Source organism: Gymnoscopelus microlampas (assembly GCF_963454915.1).
Source record: "Gymnoscopelus microlampas genome assembly, chromosome: 16".
In the NCBI taxonomy this organism is placed as follows: domain Eukaryota; kingdom Metazoa; phylum Chordata; class Actinopteri; order Myctophiformes; family Myctophidae; genus Gymnoscopelus; species Gymnoscopelus microlampas.
Genome location: NC_139953.1, coordinates 47,506,747 through 47,532,942, shown reverse-complemented (window position 1 = coordinate 47,532,942; position 26,196 = coordinate 47,506,747). Strand labels below are relative to the sequence as shown.

General features: G+C 45.2%; 1 protein-coding gene across 1 annotated transcript in view; it reads right to left on the bottom strand.

Moving 5' to 3' along the window:
* LOC311063291 (intersectin-2-like) overlaps positions 1–26,196 on the bottom strand; it is a 118,030-nt gene that overhangs the window by 67,747 nt on the left and 24,087 nt on the right. The window contains exons 3-12 of the mRNA XM_084082663.1: positions 20,670–20,762; positions 19,604–19,667; positions 17,985–18,163; positions 15,899–16,129; positions 12,567–12,654; positions 5,141–5,283; positions 4,395–4,458; positions 3,510–3,647; positions 2,436–2,521; positions 1,480–1,742 (exon numbers count right to left, since the gene is read on the bottom strand). Coding sequence (XP_083938789.1) covers positions 1,480–1,742; positions 2,436–2,521; positions 3,510–3,647; positions 4,395–4,458; positions 5,141–5,283; positions 12,567–12,654; positions 15,899–16,129; positions 17,985–18,163; positions 19,604–19,667; positions 20,670–20,762 — 1,349 coding nt within the window. The remainder of the gene's footprint in view (positions 1–1,479; positions 1,743–2,435; positions 2,522–3,509; positions 3,648–4,394; positions 4,459–5,140; positions 5,284–12,566; positions 12,655–15,898; positions 16,130–17,984; positions 18,164–19,603; positions 19,668–20,669; positions 20,763–26,196) is intronic.

The window sequence follows — 26,196 nt, the reverse complement described above, 5'->3', positions numbered from 1 at the left end:
TCAAATTGTACTTAAAGTACCAAAAGTAAAAAGTATTCTTTAGGCAGAATGTCCAATTTCAAGTTTTCAAATGTATAAAAACATTTTGAAAATGGCCGAAATGCATATAGGGTTGAAGTGGTTAATGTATGTTTTGTAATAATAATCTAAATCTACAAAGTAACTAGTAACATTGATTGATTCCCCAAAGTAAGGAACACAGTGTCTTTTTTGTTGTTGTTTCCAAATAAGGGACGATTCCTTATTTCAATACAAACACACCAGAGTAAAAAAAAGAAGCTTTGCAGAAGGAACGTTCTTAGCATCGTTGTGGAGTCTTCAGAGAATAACAGGAATGACCAGAAACAACAACTAGGACAGCCAGCAGAGCTCTTCAGACAGACCCTTCATCTGTCTGGGAGACGGTCTGCAGTACCAGACAGAACAAGACGGGAGATTCTGTTTCTGTATTGAGAGCAGACGCAGTGTTTGCTCTCACTCTTCAACGCGCGAGCGTGCGTGCGTGCGTGCGCATGTGCCCAGGCCCCAAAAGAGAAATGTTATGTCTCTCCGGGACCTGTGTCTGCAGACACAAGGTAGGTCCACCCATAGATATATATAAAGGCTAGATGGCTCAAGAGGGCGTCGCAAACGTAGCTCAACCGCGGCCATCTTGGTTATCTTGAAATAACCATAGCGTGCTCAATTTTCATCAGATTTTCAAACGGTTTAGTTTGTTGTAAACACCAAAGATGTAGTTATGATACTGCATACTTGTAATTATAATCATGGACTTTAAATGAAAATAACATTAAGTATGCAGTATCATAACTACATCTTTGGTGTTTACAACAAACTAAACCGTTTGAAAATCGGATGAAAATTGAGCACGCTATGGTTATTTCAATAATACATGTACCATAGACATAATGTTATGAATGACTGTCACAAGATGGCCGCCATGTGGCAACGTCGTACTCCATTGGCCAGCAGCGCGGTTGAGTCATCTAGTGTTTATATATACTAGACCATACCCGGTCGACGCATCCGTGGGGGGATATGCGCACATGATCTGGCAACCCGGGAGGCGACATTGTTTCACACATAAACGCTAATAAGAAGCTGAGATTTGATGAAATTGAAAAACGGGCTTCACAGTTAAGTTCAGATGGTAATGGTCAATGGCTGTGTGCAAAATCAGAGCAATTGGTCCAGCCAGTGAGGAGAACCGGGTTGTGACACCACTACAGACGGACACCACTACAGACGGACAAACAGAGGTTACTAGAATTATAGTAGGATCTATGGGTCCACCCACCACAGTGGACCTGTGTCTGCAGACACAAAGGTAGGTCCACCCACCTCAGTGGCTACAGATCCTGTTTGCACAATGTTTCGCGATTTTTCAAAAAAATAGCAGATCTACAAGCTCATAGCGTGGCACTGAGTGCCGCGCTATGAGCTTGTAGATCTCTCGCTTGTAGATCTCTCCTCACTCACCTCCTTCCTCTCCTCCTCCCTCCGTCTCTCCTCTTCTCTCTGTCTCTCCATCTCCCTGTGCCTCTCCAGGCGTCTCTCCTCCTCCATGCGCCTCCGGTTCTCCTGCTCGCGGGCCTCCCTCTCCCTCCTCTCCTGCGCCTCCCTCTGCTCCCTGTCCCGCCGCTCCCTCTCCTTCCTCTGCTCCTCCTCCAGGGCCAGGCGGCGCTTCTCCAGCTCAGCGCTGCCCCGAGCAAAGTTCTCCTTCAGCCTGTCCTCCAGAGAGACTGAGGAGAGAGAGAGAGAGGAGAGAGGAAGAGAGGATGAGAGGATGAGAGGAGCAAATTAACAGAATAAAAATCTAATTCAAGCTCTAATATTTCATAAAGTGTCATAACTATACAGTTGTAATGTTACATTAAGAGACATTTGGTGCCATTGATGTGTAAAACTTATTTTTGTCCCACAGTGCCATTGATAACACGTCCAAACTGTGTTTTCAGTGTTTTCTCGCTGTTCCGCAACCTATGAGCCACGTGGAGATCACGTGATCACAAGATTTAATGCTCCATCTACTACTACTTCCTGGTTAGCGTATTTGGGGAAACGGCTGTATCTTGCTTTCCTTTTTTTCCCCTGCATTTGCTATTTTCAACGGCCTATAGCAATTGAACGGCATGTCAGATTGACTTTTCTTTTCTTTTTGCAGAAGCACGGTGAAAGCCCCCGTGATTACCAACCATCGGGGGATCGATCATACTAAAGATTAATATTCTGTGACTACTTAAAAATGTAAGGAAAATGAAAAATCGCTGGTACTAATGGCAATTATGTTTTTACTTACTTGGCACTGAATGAGTTTCAAAACTGCTGTTGTAATGTTACATTAAGAGACATAACTCTACTGTTGTAATGTAACATTAAGTACCATAACTACAGTATCATACTATCATTAAGAAGTATCATAACTGTGTACTTACTCTTCTCTGCCTCTAGGGGGTCTATGAGTCCAGGGGTGGTGTAGGGCCCCGTTCCATTCACCATCTCCACAACCCTCACTCCTCCCCTGGAAGCACACATGAAAAAGGAACACTGTCACTTTAACACCGCATCCGTCACACTATTTAACCACTTACACAGGTTTGGGTTGTGTGTTTACCTTTATTACTATACTTGTGAGGGCCAAACCTAGTATAGTACATTGGTTCTCAAAGTGGGGCCCGGGGACCCCCAGGGGTCCTTGAGGGAGTTCCAGGGGGTCCCCAGCTAAATGATATAGATTAGGCACCAAATGGACCCTTATGGGTCTGTAACTCTGAGAGTGTACAAATGGAACCAAATGGACCCTAACGGGTCCATTTGGTTCCATTTGTACACGCTCAGAGTTACATTGACATAGATTTTACAATATAAATTGGGGTCCAAGTGATAGAAATGCCATTAAATGGGGGTCCGTAGCCCTAATGCATGACAAACTGAGGGGGTCCGTAAAAATTACAATGATTGAGAATCACTGCTAGAGCCGTAAAAAATCTTCTCTTATGGGGGTCCCTGGCATATCTTTTGAAATGGGGGTCCGCGGGCTAATAAGTGTGAATTTGGGGGTCCTTGACATGAAAAAGTTTGAGAACCACTGGTATAGTATAACATGTGTTGTAGAATTCAAGAACGAGAACTATTGTGAGTACCATTGTCCTGGTCCTCACAAGAGACAATGGTTACACATGCTTTTTTTGTTTTTTTTACTTAGTAAGGTCTTGGGGCAGTGTGTTACCTCAGGGAGGGGGGTATCAGGTCTTGGGGCAGGGTGTTACCTCAGGGAGGGGGGTATCAGGTCTTGGGGCAGTGTGTTACCTCAGGGAGGGGGGTATCAGGTCTTGGGGCAGGGTGTTACCTCAGGGAGGGGGGTATCAGGTCCTGGGGCAGGGTGTTACCTCAGGGAGGGGGGTATCAGGTCTTGGGGCAGGGTGTTACCTCAGGGAGGGGGGTATCAGGTCTTGGGGCAGGGTGTTACCTCAGGGAGGGGGGTATCAGGTCTTGGGGCAGTGTGTTACCTCAGGGAGGGGGGTATCAGGTCTTGGGGCAGGGTGAGGGGCAGGGGTCGGCCGGTCTTTGCCATCTCCACCAGGTGCATGGCCAGGATGAACTCCTCCGCTCTCAACTGACCATCCTTATCTACGTCAGCCAGAGTCCTACACACACACACACGCACACACACACACACACACACACACACGCACACGCACGCGCACGCACACGCACGCACACGCACACGCACACGCACACACACGCACACACACACACACACACACACACACACACACACACACACAGAATTGTATAACTTTTCCCATTCCTCCACCTTTCCCTACAATTATTAGTGTGCACACAGCAACCCCCAGTATTGGGCAGTAATGAGTTACTTTTAATATATTACTGTAATATCATTATTTTACCCAGTAACGAGTAATGTAAGGTATTACTCTGCCAAAACAGTAATATTATACTATATTACTATGTAACATATTACTCAGGTTTTGTTGGCTGCCTTTTGAAAACATTTTGTTTAAAAGGTCAAGAAAGATTGCTGCTTTATTTTACAGCCTTTTTGGCTGATTGGTGACTCTTATTATTATCCCAAAAAATGTGATTCAGTTCTAAAAGGAGCTAGCTGAACAGATTGTGTTGTTGTACATCTCTTTACTTTTTTTTTGGGGGGGGGGGGGGGGGGGTAATATGCAATAGAATATATTACTCTTTATTCCAAGTAATAAGTAATACAATATTATTACTTTTGTAAAGAGTAATAATACTTAATAATATGTAACATATTGCTCTCCTGAGTAATATTGCCCAACACTGGTACCACACACACACACACACACACACACACACACACACACACACACACACACACACACACACACACACACACTCACCAGATTGTAGCGAGCTGGGTCTGTGTGAGGTTAGAAGCTGTCAGCGCATTCCTAACCTGTGGTCCTGAAAAACACAAATCATTCATCGTCATGTACTTATACTGTGTGTGTGTGTGTGTGTGTGTGTGTGTGTGTGTGTGTGTGTGTGTGTGTGTGTGTGTGTGTGTGTGTGTGTGTGTGTGTGTGTGTGTGTGTGAGAAAACCATTGCTCTACTGTCGTAGAGCAATGGTTCTAAAAAAATATTTTCACACCAAGGACCCCCAAATTAACATGTATTTGGCCGTGGACCCCCATCTGAAAATGTTTTGTGCCAGGGGGACCCCGAGAAGAGAAGATTTGTGTAAAAAAGTATACAACATTTTACCCAAAAAATAGCAGATCTATCCTTTATTATCCTTATCTACAAGCTCACAGTGCGGCACAAAGTGACGCACCGTGAGCTTGTAGATCTGCTATTTTGGAATAGTCAACGTATAAAATATGGATAAAGGCGTTATGTGATGCTGCATTAACACATTTTGCTCCCTGGACCCCCCTCAAGGATCCCTGGGGGTCCCCGGACCCCACTTTGAGAACCACTGTCGTAGAGTGTTTTTTTTTTTTTTTTTTTTTTAATGAATAATTGTGAAAAAAAAATACATTTGAAATGAATATATATTTTTAAATAAGAAGCAGAAAAAAAAGACCCATAGAAATGGGTCCGCCTGGGCGAAACACCTGGGAAAGAGGGAGTCCCGTGACCAACCTGACAGGTAGCCACTCATCAGCTTGTCCAGAGTGTTGAACTGCTGGCGGTACTTCAGCCTGGTCGCCTGCGGAACGGCCCAATCACACGAGCCGGTCTTGGGGGAGTTACTGGCCAATGACGTCGTCGAGGAGGAGTTTGAACTGGACAGACAGACAGACAGACAGACAGACAGACAGACAGACAGACAGACAGTTAGCCTCATATCATAATTCGTTAACTCACTTTTTGGTCAAATTGACATGTTTGCCTATAGCTCTACTCTCCTAACACTGCTGCATCAATGTGCCTTATTGCCTATGTCCTAAAGCTCATGTAACAAGCATTCTGACTGGCTTAGGATCTAAGCCAATCACAATGCTTGTTTACATTACAAAATGACTCAGGCAGAAAGTCATTTCAAGTCAACTTTTTGACTTAGGCAGACATTATTTTCAACGTAACAAGCATTCTGATAGGCTGAGGACATAGGCAATAAGGCAGGATGAATCAGCAGTGTTAGGAGAGTAGAGTTAGACAGATATCTGCCCTCAGCGCTCCACTTCCGGTGGTGCGCCTATGTTTTCATTCCCACTAACAATATTTCTACACGGAACACTAACACCACTTCTCCCAGAGAATATAAATGGTTTTGGTTATAAGCCCACTTGTTTCTATGATGGAAGAGCAAGTTAAAATGTTACCAACTTTCCGTGGTTTTGTCGGCTCCGAGGACGCTATTGTTAAATGAGTTTGGCTTTGTTTTCAGTGGGAAGCGAGCTGCACAGATGTAAATCCCGCCTCCCACTACATTTGATTGGGTAAAGCGCGGCCTGCTTCCTGATCTGAAGGCACGCTCACACGTTCTGAACGGGGCTCCCGACAGATCCAGTAGCGCAGCTCTGAATCTGTTCTTGAGAGATTAGACAGATATAAATAAAGGCAGATAAACATGACTTAGGAAAAAGTGTTGTCTAAGTCAGAGGTCTTCAACAGGGGGTCCGGGACCCCTAGGGGGTCCTCAGAGTTACTACAGGGGGTCCGCCAAATCTGTGATTTTTACATTAACCACTTCACCCAAACATCCCTATTCTGAGGAGAACTTTAGCCAAAAATAGCAGATCTACAAGGACACAACGCCTCGCGCTGCGAGGCGTTGTGTGCTTGTAGATCTGCTATTTTTTTTAGCAAAGTGGTTTGGTATAGGGGGAAAAAAGAGCAGACTAAGTACAGAGTGAAAGGTCAGGTTTACTAAGTGTTGTTTAAGTACATGGTTAAATGTCTGGAAATACACATTAACATGAATCCAACATAGTAGTGCTGTGAAACAAGTCTATGAAGCTGCCTATGATATCTATGAAAAAATGAATATTTTATACAATATATAATGGGGATCCCTGCTTTATCTCGCTCTCAGCCAAGGGGTCCTTGGCCTGAAAACGTTGAAGACCCCTGGTCTAAGTCATCTAGGACCTAGATGACTTAGACCAGGGGTCTTCAACGAAGTCACTTTCTGCCTAAGTCACCTAGATTCTAGGTGACTTAGGCAGAAAGTGATTTTTGTTTTGTCTCTGCTGAAAAATGGCCTGAGTTATGCAATTATGCTATGAGGGCTAACGACACATATAGGGTGCGTTCGAAAATACAGCACTGAGCGCACTGGCCAATGCAAACTAATAGGCGAGTGTGCTCCGGTGCGTAATTTCCGAACGCACCCAACATTGTCAACAGTGTGGGCAATATATCATTTTTTCTCTCTCAGCCAACACAGAGTGAGTGTAAAAAGACATTAAACGCGTGATGGCTCATATCCCTCCCTGCCTTGGTGTTCACTCCTTTACTTAACGACACTAATTGCCTAGAGAGTCCCCGCTGTTGTTTCCTACAAGCTCTTAATTAGCTGCAGAGCTAAAAACGGTGACATAGATGACAGGTCTCCAAGGCAGAGCGCTGTGTGCACTCTCACTGTCTCTGATAATCACACACATTCTGCCTTTATGCTTGTCCTGGTTGTTGTTGTGGGGTCATGCCTATGTTCCCTCAGCCCTATGTTCCCTCAATCCCTAACAATTTTATTTTATCCAAATTAGTCCCTATGTTCCCTCAGCCCTATGTTCCCTCAACCCTATGTTCCCTCATCCCAAATTAGACCCTATGTTCCCTCAGCCCTATGTTCCCTCATCCCAAATTAGGCCCTATGTTCCCTCAGCCCTATGTTCCCTCATCCCAAATTAGACCCTATCTTCCCTCAGCCGTTCCTTCAGTGTCACATAATGGCCCTTCCATAATGTGCTGTTGGGGTCACCTGTTGGGTTCCCCCAGGCTCCCCAAGGTATCCCCCAAAGGTATTAGACTATATATAGATATATTATTAGTACGTTCTAAGTTATAAGACTTCATAAACTTTTCTTTACACCGATGATGATGGTGACCACAACATTAAATTGTGGCTACGTGGTGCAGCTCCGACGGCCCAGGTGAGGCGCGCACCGTGGGGTTGCCGGTCCGCGGAGACCCCCGTCTCGGTCTCGCTAGGTCGGGGTGGGCCACGGAGGAGTGGGGAGGAGGCCGGGGCCTCTCTGCACGTGGTCCCGCCGTGCCTGGTCGGCAGCGTCCGCCGAGCAACCAGAGGTGCACCTAGAGGTGCCGGCGGGGCCCTTGCAAGAGGCGGGCTACGATTACCAATCGGTCAGAATCAATTGTGGGTTCCACGGCCCTTGCGGGCGGCGTGGTTCCCGGAACACAGTGCTTTGACTAGAGTGGCCACCGTGGCAGACGGCGGGCCCTGCATTCGGGCAGGCCTACCGTCCGTCCAGAGCATCCACACGCCGGATCAACATATCCGGTCTGGGAAAAGTTGCCGATTGTACCGGGAGAGAATTTCAAAAGAGGGGGCCATGGTGGACCCCAGATCCTCCTGGGCTCTCCGAGGACCTCCAGGGCGCCCATCCGCCCGGCCGTGCCCGAGCGGAGGCCTCTGTCTTCCCATAAGCCCGATGGCCACGTGGCCTCCAATTTCATGGCCATCGCCGCTCGGCCCACCTGGGCCGCCCCAGACGGAGCCTCGCGTCGGGCATCGCCACGGCCAAGCTCCACAGGTACGTTCTAGAGTGAGTGGGCGTCCCGACCGGGAGACTTTTTCACAGGAGGGAGGCAGTGACGAGCGGGACGCCTCCTGGGCCACGGGGAGGGGACAGGGAGGTATGACGCGGAGATCCAGGGCAAGGCGGCCCGCGCCCCCCCCAGACGGAGCCTCGCGTCGGGCGAGGCTCCGTCGCCCTAGCTATCCTATGGCACCAGTTGGCCCTTGTCCGTAGCTTCCCACTCTCCACCAGGGGAGAGCCAGGGAGCCCAGGGCGACCTGAGGCTGCAACACTTCAGGCTGCAACCTCCAGGATCCATGGCCCTGCGAGGCACGGGGACGCCCCCGAATATGTTGCACCATGTCCGGCCATGGTCCCTAGCTACCCTATGGCACAAGTGGCCACTTTCCCCCCATGCGAAATTTCACGCATGGGAGAGGCCGCAAGCCCTAAAGCTCCTGAGCCTTCCGGAGCTTTTTTTTTTTTTTTTCGGACGCCGTTTGCCCGGGCAGCCACCCAGGGCCCCGGGGGGGAGGGGGGGGGGGGGCACCGACGCGTGCGCACCCCCGGCCCGGATCCAACGAGCCCTCCTCCGGCCCCGGGCGACCCACGGATCGGGAGGTACCGGCCGTTTTAGCCCAAAAAGGCGCAGATCGACAAGCCGAAAAAAGTTGGAATTTTAGGCCGGGGGTCCTCCAGGGGGTCACCGGGGACCTCTCGAGCCCATGCGGACAGTTAGAAAAAAAATCAAATTTTTTCAAAGAACCATGATTTTGGGGGTCTTCGCCGCCCCGTCGCTACCCTAGGAAGGTGCCTCCTCCTGTACATGATCCCTAGCTATCCTATGGCACGAGTCGGCCCTTCTCCCTGGCTTCCCCCTTCCAGCAGGGGAGAGACCAGGAGTCCTGGGCCTCCCAGCAGACTGCCGGGTTCACACTCGGTTGCTCTACCCGCCCCGGGAGCCACCATCCCTGGGCGCGGAGGTGGGCCGGGGACCCCTGGGGGGGACCATGGACCGGGGAGGGCCTTGTGGACATGGCCGGTATTGCGCCCCGCAGCCACCACAGGCCTATCCAGGCTTGTGGATCTGCTCTTTTTCCACGGCAGGACTTTGTCCCTTTTCCAGACCCACGACCGGGGACCCGCCGGCCACCCTTACCCGCCTCGGGAGCCACCGTCCCTGGGCATGGAGGTGGACCGGGGACCCCCGGGGGTCCCTGGCTCCATGTGGACACTTAGCCCCATCGCTTCCCCCAGGAAGGTGCCTCTTCCTGGGCATGGTCCCTACCTATCCGATGGCACCAGTCGGCCCTTCTCCCTGGCTTCCCCCTTCACACAGGGGAAGGGCCAGGGAGCCCAGTGCCTCCTGGCACAGTGCCGGGTTCACACTCGCCCGCTCTACCCGCCCCGGGAGACACCGTCCCGGGCACTGAGGTGGTCCATGGACCCCTGGGGGACCATGGACCGGGGACGGTGCCACCTGTGGCCTCCGGTGGTATTGCACCCCACGACAACAGGCTTTACAGGCTTTTACAAGCTTGTGGATCTGCTCTTTTTCCACCCTTTTTGAGCCCGGATTTCGGCTTTCGGACCCACGGGGCGTCGGAGCCGCGCCAAATAACCTTAAATTGTACGTGTTGAAAGCATATGTTCTGGGGGTACGTATACGTGTACATTATGTCACAAGGAAAACTTGACCATGATGACCATGACCATGACTGACCATGATGCTGACCATGCTACTGACCATGATACTGACCATGATGCTGACATGATACTGACATGATACTGACCATGATACTGACATGATACTGACCATGATACTGACCATGATACTGACATGATACTGACATGATACTGACCATGATACTGACATGATACTGACCATGATACTGACATGATACTGACCATGATACTGACCATGATACTGACATGATACTGACATGATACTGACATGATACTGACCATGATACTGACATGATACTGACCATGATACTGACATGATACTGACAGACAGACAGACAGACAAGACAAAACATTAGAATATTACATGGGCTGATGGAACATAAGGCTGAAGGAACATAGGGCTGAGGGAATATAGGGCTGAGGGAACATAGGGTCTATTTTGGGATGAGGGAACATAGGGTTGAGGGAACATAGGGTCTAATTTGGGATGAGGGAACATAGGGTTGAGGGAACATAGGGTCTAATTTGGGATGAGGGAACATAGGGCTGAGGGAACATAGGGCTGAGGGAACATAAGGCTGAGGGAACATAGGGCTGAGGGAACATAAGGTTGAGGGAACTTGAGTACGCTCCCGTTGTTGTTACTGTTCAGACGAGTGGTTTTCAACCTTTTTCATGCCAAGGACCCCTAAATCGATATGCATTTGGCCGCGGACCCACATCTGAAAATTGTTTTGTGCCAGGGACCTCCCCAGAAGCAAAGATTTTAGTTAAAAATGTTCCGCTTTAAAAAAATATATAAAGTCAAAGATTATGCACACATTTCCAAGATTTTTCAAAAATAGCAGATCTACAAGCTCATAGCGCGGCACCGAGTGCCGCGCTATGAGCTTGTAGATCTGCTATATACTGTGGTGCCACTATATATGTCTATGAATTGAATACCAAGGCCCTCATTGGAAACAAGTCTGCAAGGACTTTCATGAACGGACCTGTTAGACAAAGTATTGTAAATGTAATCGTGCTGTTTTACATTTTTTGCCAAATAAAAATTTCAATCAATCAATTCCCAAACAGATCCATGCTTGTGTAGCTCACAAATGTTTATGGGCCATAAGAAAATAACATTTTTTTCTGCTTTTTTTTATTTACTACCCCAAAGAAAATCTGTATTTTTCTATCTGCTGTTTTCATATTTTATTTCCTCTTTCTTAGGTAGTAATGTGCAGACACCCTGTATACACTTATACTGGTGTGTTGGTTTGTTTACTGTTGACCCCCCCCCCCCCCCCCACAGGAACCACTGGTCTAGACAATGCAATGTAATCCACAGACATGGCTGTGTGTTGATGACGGTCACTGGAGAAGAACAGATCATCTAACATGCAGATATTATAGCAGAGGGTGGACACACACACACACACACACACACACACACACACACACACACACACACACACACACACACACACACACACACACACACACACACACACACACACACACACAGGCGGGGTGCTGCCTGCATCCACTCCCATGCCCAAGGGCTGCTCTGTGTGTGTGTGTGTGTGTGTGTGTGTGTGTGTGTGTGTGTGTGTGTGTGTGTGTGTGTGTGTGTGTGTGTGTGTGTGTGTGTGTGTGTGTGTGTGTGTGTGTGTGTGTGTGTGTGCGTTGTGTTGTATGTATCAGACATTACAGTTATTGCATGGTGGGAGGATTTAAATAAACATTGTTAAGAAAACCGTTGAAGCAAAACAGAACAAACTGAATGAACACAGATAACTAAGGCTTAACTAAGAGAAGCACAGAGAGAGGAAAGATACAGAAATTACATTGCATTCATAATGAATTATTTCATAAATATTCCAAATGTTTCACATTTCAACGCGACACAATGAGAGCTTGTAGATCGGCCATATTCAAATAGTCGATGCATAATAGGTCTAAAGTGCTCATGTGGCCTCTATAGTCGCTTCTTTTGGGCTTGTTTTCATAGACTTATTAGCTTATTTCTCTCGCAGAATCTGGCAACGCTGATTGTTTTCCTTGTGGAAGGACAATGGTGCAATGTGGAGCACAACACACAATGAAGCACAATACACACAACACACACACACAACACACACAATGAAGCACAACACAGCAAAACACACACAATACAGCACAATACACACACAATACACACACAATACACACACAATACACACACACCCTCCGGTAACAGGCTCATATTTCAGCTTGAATTTTCGCTGCTTTTCTTTTCCCTTTTTATGAAACTTAACCCATTCAGACCGAGAACGCATCTGTGTGTCATTTTAGATATCTTTGGGCTATTCAAAAATAGCAGATCTACAAGCTCATAGCGTGGCTATGAGCTTGTAGATCTGACTTATTTAAAAAAAAAAAACCTGTTACGATTTAGAAGACATTTGTAGAATCCCCCCAAAGGCAAAGATTTGAGTTCAAAATGTTTGCTTTAAAATATATACATATATATATGTAAATCAGAAAATGATACTTCCCGGTCTTAATGGGTTAACTGGCTGTGTAACTAGACACCGGTTGAAAAGCTCAGAAGATAAAAAACGCATAGAGGCAAAAGTACAGTATAAAGTACAGTATAAAGTACAGGCCCTTGGCTTAATGCATAGCTAACGAGGGGGGGGGTTTCTTCTCACCTGCTGGAGCCCAGGTCGAGGAGAGAGTTGGTCTTGGACATCCCTGTGGACGGAGAGAAGGTCATGGGAGACGAGAACCCAGACATACCTGGAGAGAGAGAGAGAGAGAGAGAGAGAGAGAGAGAGAGAGAGAGAGAGAGAGAGAGAGAGAGAGAGAGAGAGAGAGAGAGAGAGAGAGAGAGAGAGAGAGAGAGAGAGAGAGAGAGAGAGAGAGAGAGAGAGAGAGAGAGAGAGAGAGAGAGTTTCAGCTACTATGCACATCCCAGAAATATATAGCTTATAAGGATTTGTAATGTAAGGAATTTGTCATTTGTAAGGAAATGTAAATATGGCAACCAATTTAGGTGTAGGCCAACGTAGGTTTATGGTTTCCCAAGGACTATGTAGCCATTTCACTCATGATACAATTTCATAACAGATACATGTGGCAAATCCCCTACAACAACACACCAAGAGAGTAAAACAAAAAAAAACGTTTCAGTCATTCAGTCCGACTTCACTGTAGCCTATAGTAGCCTTTTTCATAAATGATATTTGTACTTAGGCTGTCCTGAAAGTTTATGATATTTAGAGAAATTTAAAGTTTCAAATACAAAAGTAGTAGCCTAGTAGTAGTTGTGAATTAGCAAACTGGACATTTAGACTGAATGTTTCATTTATCCTCATCTTGCGCTAATGCACGCAACCTGTTTAGCCAGGTTTTATTTGTGTTGTTTCTCATATGAGTAATCAATTAAATTCTGAGTTTCAGCATGCATATAAGTCAGATCACTCTACGTGTACAGCCCTGACAGATATGGTGGACAAATGGTTATCTTATACAGACATAAAAATGATGGTTGGAGCTGTATTACTAGACTTTAGTGCAGCATTTGATGTTGTAGATCATGGGATATTGTTAAGGAAACTGACTGCATATGGGTTTAGTCCAAATGCAATCACTTGGATGAACAGCTATTTATCCAATAGGATGCAGAGTGTGTTTTTTTAATGGCAGTTTTTCTTCTTTTAAATGTTTACAGTGTGGCGTCCCTCAGGGGAGCTGCCTTGGTCCTCTACTTTACACAATATTTACAAATGACATGCCCTTAGTTTTAGAAAAGAGTGGTTGTACTTTATTTGCTGATGATTCGACTGTCTATTTTGCATCAAACAGCTTACCCGAGTTGAGAAACACACTTCAATCTGAACTGCAACTATTATTGGACTGGATATGTGAAAATAGACTTGTCTTGAATGTAGCAAAAACCAAAAGCATATTGTTCACTGCCAGACATGCCACTATAGAGGATAATCACCTGTGTTTGTCACTTAAAGACTCAAATATTGAACAGGTTCAAGAAGCACTTTTGCTTGGTGTCACACTCGATGCACAGTTAACATGGGAAAAACACATAGAAAATATTGTAAAAAAAATGGGTAGAGGAATAGCATGCATTAAAAGGTGCTCCTCGTTTCTTACCCCAGCTTCTAGAGTGCTGGTGACACAGGCACTAGTGCTATCTCACCTTGACTACTGCTCTGCATTATGGTCAGGTGCAGACAAGAAACATCTGTCCAAACTTCAAATAGCTCAGAATAAAGCTGCAAGGCTTGCATTGCACTGTCCGTTGGGTGTGAGGTAGAGCACTGAGAGACTGCATGCCAGTCTCTCATGGCTCAGAGTGGAGGAGAGGTTGGCATGGAATTTAGTGAGTTTCTTTAGGAATATTTGTTACATTAAAGAACCAGTTTGTTTGTATTCACAATTAAATTATGTGAGAGATCGTCATAATTACAATACCAGGCAGGCTACTAGGGGTGACATGGTTAAAGAGAAGCCCAGAACAAATGCAGTCTGCAGATCTGTAATGTATCGGGCAATTACTATATGGAACACGTTACCGACAATGATCACTGAAGCACCTAGTAAGGCTAGTTTTAAGAGACTCCTTAAAAGACACTTGACAAATTACCCAAATTTTAATTGTAATTTTAACTGACTTGTTATTTAAGGGATTGTTGAAAGCTAAATTGTTTTAGTTTTTGTTTTTTTTTGTTTTTTTTACTTGATTTTTTTTTGTCTTGAATGAATTTGTTTTTGTAATACTGTACATGTTTTATTGCATTTTGTATTGTTTGTAATCCTGTGGACCCCAGGAAGAGTAGCTGCTACTTTGGTGGCAGCTAATGGGGATCCCTATGAATAAAGAATAAAGAATAAGCGTGCATCTGTTGTCCGTCAACAACACAGCCGTCTGTGCCTTGACTTCTGTGAGCTCTCCCCACCCGGCCCCTCGCCTGCAAGTTGCTAGGAAAACGCTGTTTGCTCCCGTACACGTACTTGAGCAAGCATGTGTACGTGCAGACGCGTGCACGCACACACACACACACACACACACACACACACACAGAAGTGCACATTTCTTATGCAATGTAAGTGTGTAGCACTGTAGGCTTACGTGCACGGTACACATCATGCCCTTGGAAGGAGTGTGTGTGTGTGTGTGTGTGTGTGTGTGTGTGTGTGTGTGTGTGTGTACAGTACATCTAATCTTATCTCTTCATTGCTTTACGGTCGACAACAAGGTTACTGACGGCCGCTCAGCACAGCGTTTAACAGAGTTAACCTCTACAACGTTCACACTGTTATCAGCCTTTCATCACAACACAGAGAGATACAATGACAACAATATGATTGGAGGCAATAAATACCACCTCAACACACTGTAGACCATTGGTTCTCAAAAGTGGGGACCCCCAGGGGTCCTTGGGGGGGGGGGGGTACCAGGGGGTCCCCAGGTTAGCCTGTTAACCCCGTATCCATATTTTATACTTTGGCCATTCAAAAATAGCAGATATACAAGCTCATGAGTTTGTAGATCTGCTATTTTTTTAATATCTTGAAAATGTTCGCAAATCTTTGAATATATATATTCTTTCTTTTCTATCAATTTTTTTATCCCCCGATTTTGTAACCCATTTTTTCTTTAACCCAGAGCCAATTGCCTAAGCTTGTAATCCTGGGCGCTACTATCCCTCTGCCAGCCTGGGGAGAGCCCCGAACTGAGCTCATGCTTCCTTCAATGCATGAGGAGCTAGCAGACCGCTTCTTCACCATCACCAGACAGGGAGGGGGGGTTTACCCGGTAGGACGTAGCGCGTGGAAGGAACACGTTATTCCAACCAGTTCCTCCCCTCCATCAGGCGTTTGGGCTGACCAGGGGGAGGCAGTATAGAGACCAGGATTACTCCATGTTTTTTGTGAGGGTACCTACCCTAGGGGACACGTGGAGAACATGCAAACTCCACACAGAAAGGCCCTATAATAGCATTCTAACAGCTGTACCAACCTGCCGGGTTGCCCACGGGGGACGGGGTGAGCAGGGTGGCATTGCCGTTGGCCAGGCCGGCGTTGGCCAGCGCGGGAATGAGGGACAGGGTCATGGGTACTGGCACCAGGGGCTGTGCCGACGAGACGGGCGCCAGGAGGGGCATGGCTGACATCGGGGGGACGGATGACATCGGGGGCGCGGATGACATCGGGGGCATGCCAACCGACAGGTTTGGCATGGAACCCATTCCTGTGAGAAGGAGGTACGACAGGAAAAGGCAACATCAGAGGCAGGGCAACAGTTAACACACCCCCCCCATTTATCTCTGGGACCACAATCTACACTGTACAAAATGCGTACAAATGACAGGCCATTTGGTTCCATTTGTATACTCTCAGAGGTTACAGACCTCTACGGGTCCATTTGGTTCCTAACTATCAACAAGTTATACATTTTTTTATAGAAAATGTATGGTACATAACTATGCAGCCAACATAACAAGAATACGAGATAAATGAATGGTTCAAGTAAATGAGAACATTACAAACAAGACAAGACAATCCACAACCCTTCTCCCTTTGAACTTTTGGAACTTTGGCTCCTTCTCTCTTCACCATACAGGCATATACAACATTACTTAAAGGGATAGTTCATCCAAAAAATGACCCATGGAGACTTGAATTCATGTATATTTTTTTAGTTTTTGTCGCATTCCTAAACCAATAACCAGAGGACTGGTCGGCATCGGTTCCGGTAGGAGACACAACGGAGACGCTTTGTGTCTCCTACCGGAACCACCCATCAAATTATTGGCTTATAGCATACATGGACAACTGGTGGCCCGGGGGCCACATGCGGCCCCCACCTTCTCTTAATGCGTCCCGCAGGTTAATTACAGAATACTGATATATTATTGATTTCAGCTGTTACAATTCCAAACATGAGCCACTTTGATTACTTCAGTCTATATTAGTTGCTTAATGACTAGCATTCAATTTCTATTGTCTTTTTTTATGTCCATTATATTTGTATTTAAGTTCATAAAGTTAACATAAGTATAACTAAATGCATTTGAAATTAAATTAAAAATGGTACTTTTCAGGATTCCAATTAAAAAATAACAAAAAAAAAATCAGGATTCCAATTCAAAAATAGCAAAAATAGCAGATCTACAAGCACAAAACGCGGCGCGCTGCGACGCGTTTTGAGCTTGTAGATCGGCTATTTTTGCTACTTTTGTGTGACATAGAATGGCCCGACAGTATGTGGCCCTCTGGAGTGAGTGTGGAAATATAGCAGCCCTCTCCATCATAAAGTTGCCCACCCCTGGCTTATTAGAAATGCGACAAAAAACAAAAAAATATCCATGGGGTGACTAATCGATAAAAAAAGGTTTTTACTTTACGGATGCCCAGTCCTCACCAGAGTGAAGACTACTCTTCCTGGGGTCCAAAGAAGAGGTTGACTAACAACAATTTAGCTGGGGACCCTTACGAACCCCCTTAACACATCCCCCGCCAACGGCTAATCTCAGAACGTCCATCGTAGTGCCAAGCTTTTTATTACCTTTTTTGTTTTTTTGATTCCGTCATAGGCCCCGCTAAATCCGTTTAAAATCCGCGTTCATTTGGTTCGACACAAACACGGGATCCGACATTACAAAACGCCGAAGACGGCGAGGCGATCCGACCAGCCATTTTGGAGAACGAGAGCAAAACGTTACAATGGGGGATGCGGAGAGCACAACAACAAACCGAGATAATGGCTTCCAAAGTTGATCGCTAGACAGGAAACGGAGGCGGGACAAAAAACGGAAACAGTATTATTTCGTTCCCGGTCCGCCCCCTTCGAAACCGGAAGTGCAAAAAAAATCCGGAATCTGCACCTGCACGATTTAACATGGGAAAACACCCGCCCCGTAGGACTACGGGATTGGCGGTTAACGGTTGGATTTAACGGCCCGTAGGACTACGGGCTTGGCGGCAATAGTGTCAAGGGCCTTTGAGAACCAAAGAAAGAAAGAAAGAAAGAAAGAAAGAGAAACCAAAAAATGAGGGTGTCAATTCTTGTTTTTTGTTTTTGTTTTTTTCCCTTGGTTTGTTACCGAAGCGCGTTGATGATGTCATCATGGTTGAGGTAGGGTTGGAGAGCGGAGGCTGCTTCATGATGATTGGCAGACAGGAGGGCAAGCCCCGCCCCTGCAGCTTGAGCTTGATCAGCTTCATGGCGATGGAGAATTCCAGCCTGTCCATCTTCCCGTCCCCGCCCAGGTCCGCCAGGCTCCTGCAGGGAAGGACATACACACACGTTTGTATTACTATATTTGTTAGGACCACATTGACATTTCATTCATTCATTTCATTAACATGTGTGCATTGAGGCAACCACACTTGCAATTGCAAGAAATTGCACTTGTTCTAGTTATAATCAGTACTAGAGACAGAGAGGAATAGCAGACAGACAGACAGACAGACAGACAGACAGACAGACAGACAGACAGACAGACAGACAGACAGGTTGGGAGAAAATATAAAACCGAAGAGTTGTTTAAATTTTTGCAAATGTGAATACAATGTCATGTCTACTCTTTGAATACATTTTGCTTAAAAAAAAAGACAGACAGACAGATGAAGAAATTGCCAATATATTTAGTCTTAGTTTTAGTCACCGTAGCTTCGTTTTTATTTAAAAGGGTATAGTCAACGAATAGTTTTCGTCACAGTCGAGGGAATCCACACTGACAGACAGACAGACACGTTTGTATCACTATATTCAGGACCTCAACATTTCACCTGCATGCCGCTGTGTCTGACCTGTCAGATTGCCCGCGGTGCATCTCAGCGGAAATTAATTGCTAGACGCTTCCGTCAGTCGCGTCCCGCGTGAAAAGGCCGTAACGCTCACAGTCAGACTACCTTTTCCACTGATGAAAACTAAATCATAAGTAAATAAAAACTAAGCTATGTGACTAAAACTCACACTAAATATATTGACAATTACGTCAACAAATACAAACTAGACTAACATGTTAGTGAGTGACTAGTGGAGAAGAGACCCAGTAGAACGTCATCAAAGTCATGTTATGTTTGGTTGTGCTCGGGTGTGTTGTGCTCTGAAAATAGCAGATCTACAACAAGCTCACAACGCGTGAACACTGTACTGTACACACACAGAGCCCCTCATTCTGCCTTCATGACATTGTGATATGGAGGTCTCACACACTGCCCCCCCCCCCCCCCCCCACAAGCTAACGGCTAATAACAGAACGAGCTAATGCTGGTTGCTGGTTTCTCTCCCGACCTGGCAACCTGGGGCTGCCATGCAGAGAGATAAGCAGCCCCAGCGTTAGCTCGTTCTGTTATTAGCCGTTAGCTTGTCGGGAGTTTTAGCGCCTGTTACGTTATCATGGGACTCCACAATGAGTACTAGGAGAAAAAAACAGACTTTACATTTGTTAAAATAGGCGAATTTGGGCTATCCACGATAGGAGTATCATGGCAACGGTGGGGGTTGACAGGGGGATCTGTCGAGTAACGCGATTTTCATTTCTACGTTGGTAAGTGATTTGACACACATCAAACATAACACTTAAAATGACCGGAATTCTCCTTTAAAACGATCAAAAATAGCAAAAGTAGCAGATGTATAAGATCAGCTTGTAGTGGTGCTACTTTTAATATGTGTGACACAACACAACCAGACAGCAGACAGACAGCTTCTTACCAGATCTCAGCCAGCACCGGAGCCGGAAGGCCAGACTGGAGGAAGAACTTCCTGGCCTGTTCTCCTGTAAGACACACAGAGACACACAGTGGTAACCACATGAACCCTATACCAGCTCTGTTCTGTTCTGTTGTAAGACAGAGACAGTAGAGTTCTCAACAGGCCTGAAAATGAAGGCCCGAGGCTCGGGCCGGCCCGAACAATTACCATAATGTTAGGCCTGAAAACCCCCCAAAAAACGAAAAGGTGTCATTGTGTGTTTAATGTCCTCAAAGTCATTGGTTCTCAAAGTGGGGTCCGGGGACCCCCAGGGGTCCTTGAGGGAGTTCCAGTGGGTCCCCAGCTAAATGATAGATAGTTAGGAACCAAATGGACCCTTATGGGTCTGTAACTCTGAGAGTGTACAAATGGAACCAAATGGACCCTAACGGGTCCATTTGGTTCCAATTGTACACTCTCAGTTAATTTAACATTGATTTTACAATATAAATTGGGGTCCCAGAGATAGAAATGCTATTAAATGGGGGGTCCGTAGCCTAATGCATGTCAAACTGGGGGTCCTTGGAATTAAAATGGTTGAAAATCACTGCTAGAGCCATAAAAATCTTCTCATATGTGGATCATATCTGGCATATTTTTTCAAATGGGGGTCCGCGGGCTAATAAGTGTCAATTTGGGGGTCCTTGACATGAAAAAGTTTGAGAACCACTGCTCAACGTCACACATCCAACACGCTTTGAACTGAGCAGATTAGACCTTCCGTTCCAGAGATAATGGCCAAAACATCTTGAAAACGGCCGATTTTCAATATCGATATCTCTATAAGTCTAAAAATGTTTTTACAGGTCAAAACATACTGAGTGGCCTGTTGAAGCGCTATATACCATGTTGAAACATTGGTGGAATGCTCTGCCAAAAAATGGGAAAAAATAGAAATCATGGCTTCATTTACATACTGCACACATTGGACCTAACTAATGTTTCTCTCCGGTTAAAAAAACACAAAATAATCTATTTTGGGGTGAATGAATAAGGCATGGTGTGTACAGGATACTGAGGCCTATACCTGAGACATGTCCTAGGACGGGTGTGAGCGAGTCAAACTGCTTGTCGTGTTTCCCTCTCTCCTCTGGTGTGACGGCCCACATGCTGACTCCACCTGGACACAGAGAAAACAACAGACAATACATTATATCTGTGTTATTTTACATCTAAAACAACAGACAATACATTACATCTGTGTTATTTTACATATAAAACAACAGACAATACATTACATCTGTGTTATTTTACATCTAAAACAACAGACAATACATTACATCTGTGTTATTTTACATCTAAAACAACAGACAATACATTATATCTGTGTTATTTTACATCTAAAACAACAGACAATACATTACATCTGTGTTATTTTACATCTAAAACAACAGACAATACATTACATCTGTGTTATTTTACATCTAAAACAACAGACAATACATTACATCTGTGTTATTTTACATCTAAAACAACAGACAATACATTACATCTGTGTTATTTTACATATGGGGCCTTATTTTAGCCGGTGCCTTACCCATAAACACCCTGACCACACACACACACACACACACACACGCGTGCGCACACAAACGCACACGCACGCACGCACACGCACACGCACGCACGCACGCACGCACGCACGCACGCACGCACGCACGCACGCACGCACGCACGCACGCACGCACGCACACACACACACACACACACACACACACACACACACACACACACACACACACACACACACACACACACACACACACACACACACACACACACACACACACACACACACGTACGTTAACCACAGCATTGCCAGTGTATTTGGTAAGAAGTTCAGAGTACAGTAAAAGCATATAAAGGAGACAAATGACACTTGGAGAGAGCCAGCCCTAAATACATGTGGATTGTATCTGCACTGTTTGTCACTTATGATGAGGGGAGGGGCAGTGGCGTCAGTTCAGCAAAAGCTAGGGTATGGCAGCATGCACGCGAAATTTTTGTGCGGTTCTGGGCGGGTTGGGTTCGTTTTTTTCCAGTTTTTGGTTACTTTATTTCGGTTTTAGGGTTAGGATTCGGGTTAGGTTAGGGTTATGTTATTATGGGGCCAGGCTTCCAGCATGGACCCATATTGTTATTCGCATTATTCCATTTCTTCTTCTTCTTCTTCTTCTTCTGCCACTTTTGGCAGTTCTGGCTGAACCGTGCAGTCGCTTTTTATGAAACTCGGCCATATGATAGATGGTCATGAAAAACGATCAAAAAATAAATCTCACAATCTTTCGTCAAAAGGTGGCGCTATAGCACTCAGTTGAAAATGACAACTTTGAACAGGTACAACTCATGCCCTGTTTCACCTACAGCCATGAAACTTCGATGCACACATGCGTCTCCTCATGCTGAACAACTTTCACACTCTCACTTTTGACCTCTGACCTTTAGATCTCCCACCATTTTGAATTATATGAAAAACAGTTAAAACCTATCTCCTCCTGGGATTTTTGAGTAATCTGCACGAAACTTTTTACACATGAACTTTGGACCTATACCAAAAAACGTTTGCAAAATATCTTCCATAAGTGAAAAAATGAAGCTTTAATGAGCCAATGAATATTGCAGTTTTATGACAATTATTCATCTGCCCCTAACACATACATGCAGACTTACCATTCTTTGAAACTTTGCAGAAATGTAAAGGGCCATTCCAAATATCACTGAAACCAATCTTACTCCAATTGGTCAAACGGGGGCGCTATAGCAATTTTTTGAAAATTGAAACTTTAAACAGGCAAAAGTCATGCCTCGTTTGGCCGACAGCCATTAGACCTGCTTACACATGTGCCTTGACTAATGAGGAACACATCTATCACGTTGACCAGTAAGCACCGCCCTTAGATTGTCCGCAATCTTGAGCAGTTTGAAAAACACTTAAACCCAGGATTTTTCAGCTATTTGCGTGAAACTGTATGATCTGTGTGATCTCCTTTTTCACAGGTTCTTGTCTGTTGGTGGCTTCTCGCTTAAATGTGTGCCCCACAACCTGAAGGTCACCAGTTCAAGCCTCACTTGGTGCAGACTTCATCTAAGTTGCATTTCACACAACATGACTATCAATGAATACATCTGCAATTGTTAAAGATAACATGAAATACTTAATTGAGTGTTTTTTACATACAGCTGATCTACAATCTCACAACTTTTCAGATAGCAATGAGAGTATCTTTTTTCAATGTATAACATACTTCATTGTGAAAATAGCCAATGTACAATCTGACAACTTTTAATGGTTTGTGAGCTTGTAGATCGGCTACTTTCACTAATTTTGGTTCTGAGGAGATGTACAATTTCTTCATTGGTAAATGGTTTGTGAACGAGTGATCTTAGTGTTAGTGAAACAGGGGCTTGGGTCATGACAGAAGGCAAGAGTTTGTGATCCTCAACAGACGATATCAGCCTTGACAAAGATATAGCACTATAGGTAGTGTTGCAGCTACCTAAGAGTGCTTCATGACCGTAAGGTTGCCGGTTCAAGCCTCACTTGATGCAGACTCATTTAAGTTGAAATGCAAAAAACATGACTCAATCTATTCCGTTTCCATGGCGCTCTCTCTCTCTCTCTTCAATCTATTCCATGTCTTTCTCTTCAATCTATTCCGTTTCCATGTCTCTCTTCAATCTATTCCATTTGTCTCTCTCTATGTCTCTTCTATCTATCTATCTGTCTCTTCAATCTATTCCATTTGTCTCTCTCTATGTCTCATCCATCCATCCATCCATCCATCCATCCATCCATCCATCCATCCATCCATCTATCTATCTATCTATCTATCTCTCTCTCTCTCTCTCTCTCTCTCTCTCTCTCTCTCTCTCTCTCTCTCTCTCTCTCTCTCTCTCTCTCTCTCTCTCTCTCTCTCTCTCTCTCTCTCTCTCTCTCTCTCTCTCTCTCTCTCTCTCTCTCTCTCTCTCTCTCTCTCTCTCTCTCTCTCTCTCTCTCTCTCTCTCTCTCTCTCTCTCTCTCTCTCTCTCTCTCTCTCTCTCTCTCTCTCTCTCTCTCTCTCTCTCTCTCTCTCTCTCTCTCTCTCTCTCTCTCTCTCTCTCTGAGGGGTGGCCATAGCTGAGTGGTTAGTGAGCCCGCCTAGGGAGCCAGAGATTCTGGTTGCCCCAGGTACGATTCCAGGCCAGGTCAGCAAATGTGTCGATGAAATGAAATTTGTCCCTGAGCAAGACTCTTAACCCCTAATTGCTCACAGGCACTCATTGGAAACAAGACCGCAAGGACTTTCATGAACTGACCTGTTAAAGGAATTATCATTTCTCTTTCTCTCTCCTGGCCCCATATTATCGCTGCTTGCAGCTATATTTTAATTCTTATTTTTGCCTGATTTTCCCGATTTATTATCAAAAAAGTACTTCTTTTTTTTTCTCCCCTGGAGCCAGGGTATGGCAGCTGCAATAGCCTGCCATACCCAATTGACGCCCCTGGGGAGGGGGAGGGGGAGCGCTCCACACCAAATCTCGCAAGATGCAAGACTCTCGCGAGAGTGTTCACGCATCAGAGCCGTTCTGTAGGAACGGCAGCTCATAAGGGACAAACAGTGCATGTGTGAGCGCCAGGACACTACATGGAGATGATTCGTGAAAATAATAAGACGTTTGGATCGAGCAACGAAAATAGACGAATTAGGATTATGCTCTAGGCCAATGGTTCTCTAACTTTTTCATGCCAAGGACCCCCAAATTGACACTTATTAGCCCGCGGACCCCCATTTCAAAAGACATGCCAGGGACCCCCATAAGAGAAGTTTTTTTTACAGCTCTAGCAGTGATTCTCATTCATTTTAATTTAGAGGACCCCCAGTTTGACATGCATTAGGGCTACGGACCCCCATTTAATGCCAAGTATGTCTCTGGGACCCCAATTCATATTGTAAAATCAATGTTAATGTAACTCAGAGAGTGTACAAATGGAACCAAATGTTGGTTCCATTTGTACACTCTCTGAGTTACAGACTCATAAGGGTCCATTTGGTGCCTAATCTATCATTTAGCTGGGGACCCCCTGGAACTCCCTCAAGGACCCCTGGGGGTCCCCGGACCCCACTTTGAGAACCATGGCTCTAGGCTCCATTTTAGCTGTGGGAGGGGTCTTCAGAATGGAGAACAGGGGCTTCTATGAAAAAAGTCAACTGCATCAGGTATGTTGTTGGCGACTGATTATAGGCAGATACAATCCACATGTATTTTGGTCTGGCTCTCTCCTTTAATCACATGAACCCTAGTAGTATCCCTATTCTGGGGGGGGGCGAACAGTTGGCGAAAATTGCTTTCTAACTTTCTATATCAGTGGTGCTCAAACTTTTTCACGTCAAGGACCCCCAAAATGATATGTATTTGGCCGCGGACCCCCGTCTCAAAATATTTTGTTCCAGGGACCCCCCAGAAGCAAAGATTTGAGTTAACGTTTGCTTTAAAAGAACATATATTTATTCGGTTTGCACAGATGTTCACGATTTTTCAAAAATAGCAGATCTACAAGCTTGTAGATCTGCTATTTTTGAATAGCCAAGGTGTAAAATAATGCTTTTTTGCTCAAATGAAAAAGTAACACATGAACCCTAGTATCCCTATTCTAGGGGCGCGAACAGTTGGCGAAAATCGCCGATCGACAACCTAGTATAGAGCCCTGGGCAAGCCCGGTCACCTAAGTATTATAATATAGGGTATAAGTGGCATTTAACACGGGCAGAACGAGCAGCATTCATTCATTCATTCATTCTCGGTGTGTTCCATTAGCCTGGTGTCAAACACAAGCACAGAGTAAATGGTACTCTGGGAGCTGAGCTGAGCTGCTCACCTGTGTGAGTCAAGTGTGTTTGTCAGCAAATATGACCGTTCTCCCTCCTTGGCTGAAACGGCCTTGAGCTAGTTTCAATTAGCAAACAAAGCTAATACTCTCCCCCGTTCTGTTCTGCTCTCACCACAGTAACACCTGTTCACATAACAGCGTTCATCCCTCTACATTATCATGGTTTGCTAGAAGCAACGGCTGACCTAGTTTTGGGAGTGTCAGCTAAACACTGTGTAAATATATATATATATATATATATATATATATATATATATATATACACACACACACACACGCTCGCGCGCGCGCGTGCGTGCGTGTGTGCGTGCGTGCGTGTGTGTGTGTGCATTGCGACGCATTGTGAGCTTGTAGATCGTCTATTTTCAAATGGCCGTAATGCATATAGGGCTGAAGTGGTTAATGTATGTTTTGTGATAATAATACAAATCTACAAAGTAACTAGTAACTAAAGTTTTCAAATAAATGTACGTAGTGCAGTAAAAAAGTACTATATTTGGATCCGAGATGTAGTGGAGTAGTAAAAGTAAAAGTATTGGAAATTGGAAATGCTCAAGTAAAGTAAGTGCAGTACTTAAAGGAGAATTTTGGACTAAGTTTTTCTTGCGCTAGATCGCATATTTTAATAGCTTTTTTTTATTTTATTTTTTTAGATCTGACGTTCATAGTGACAGAACACTATGCA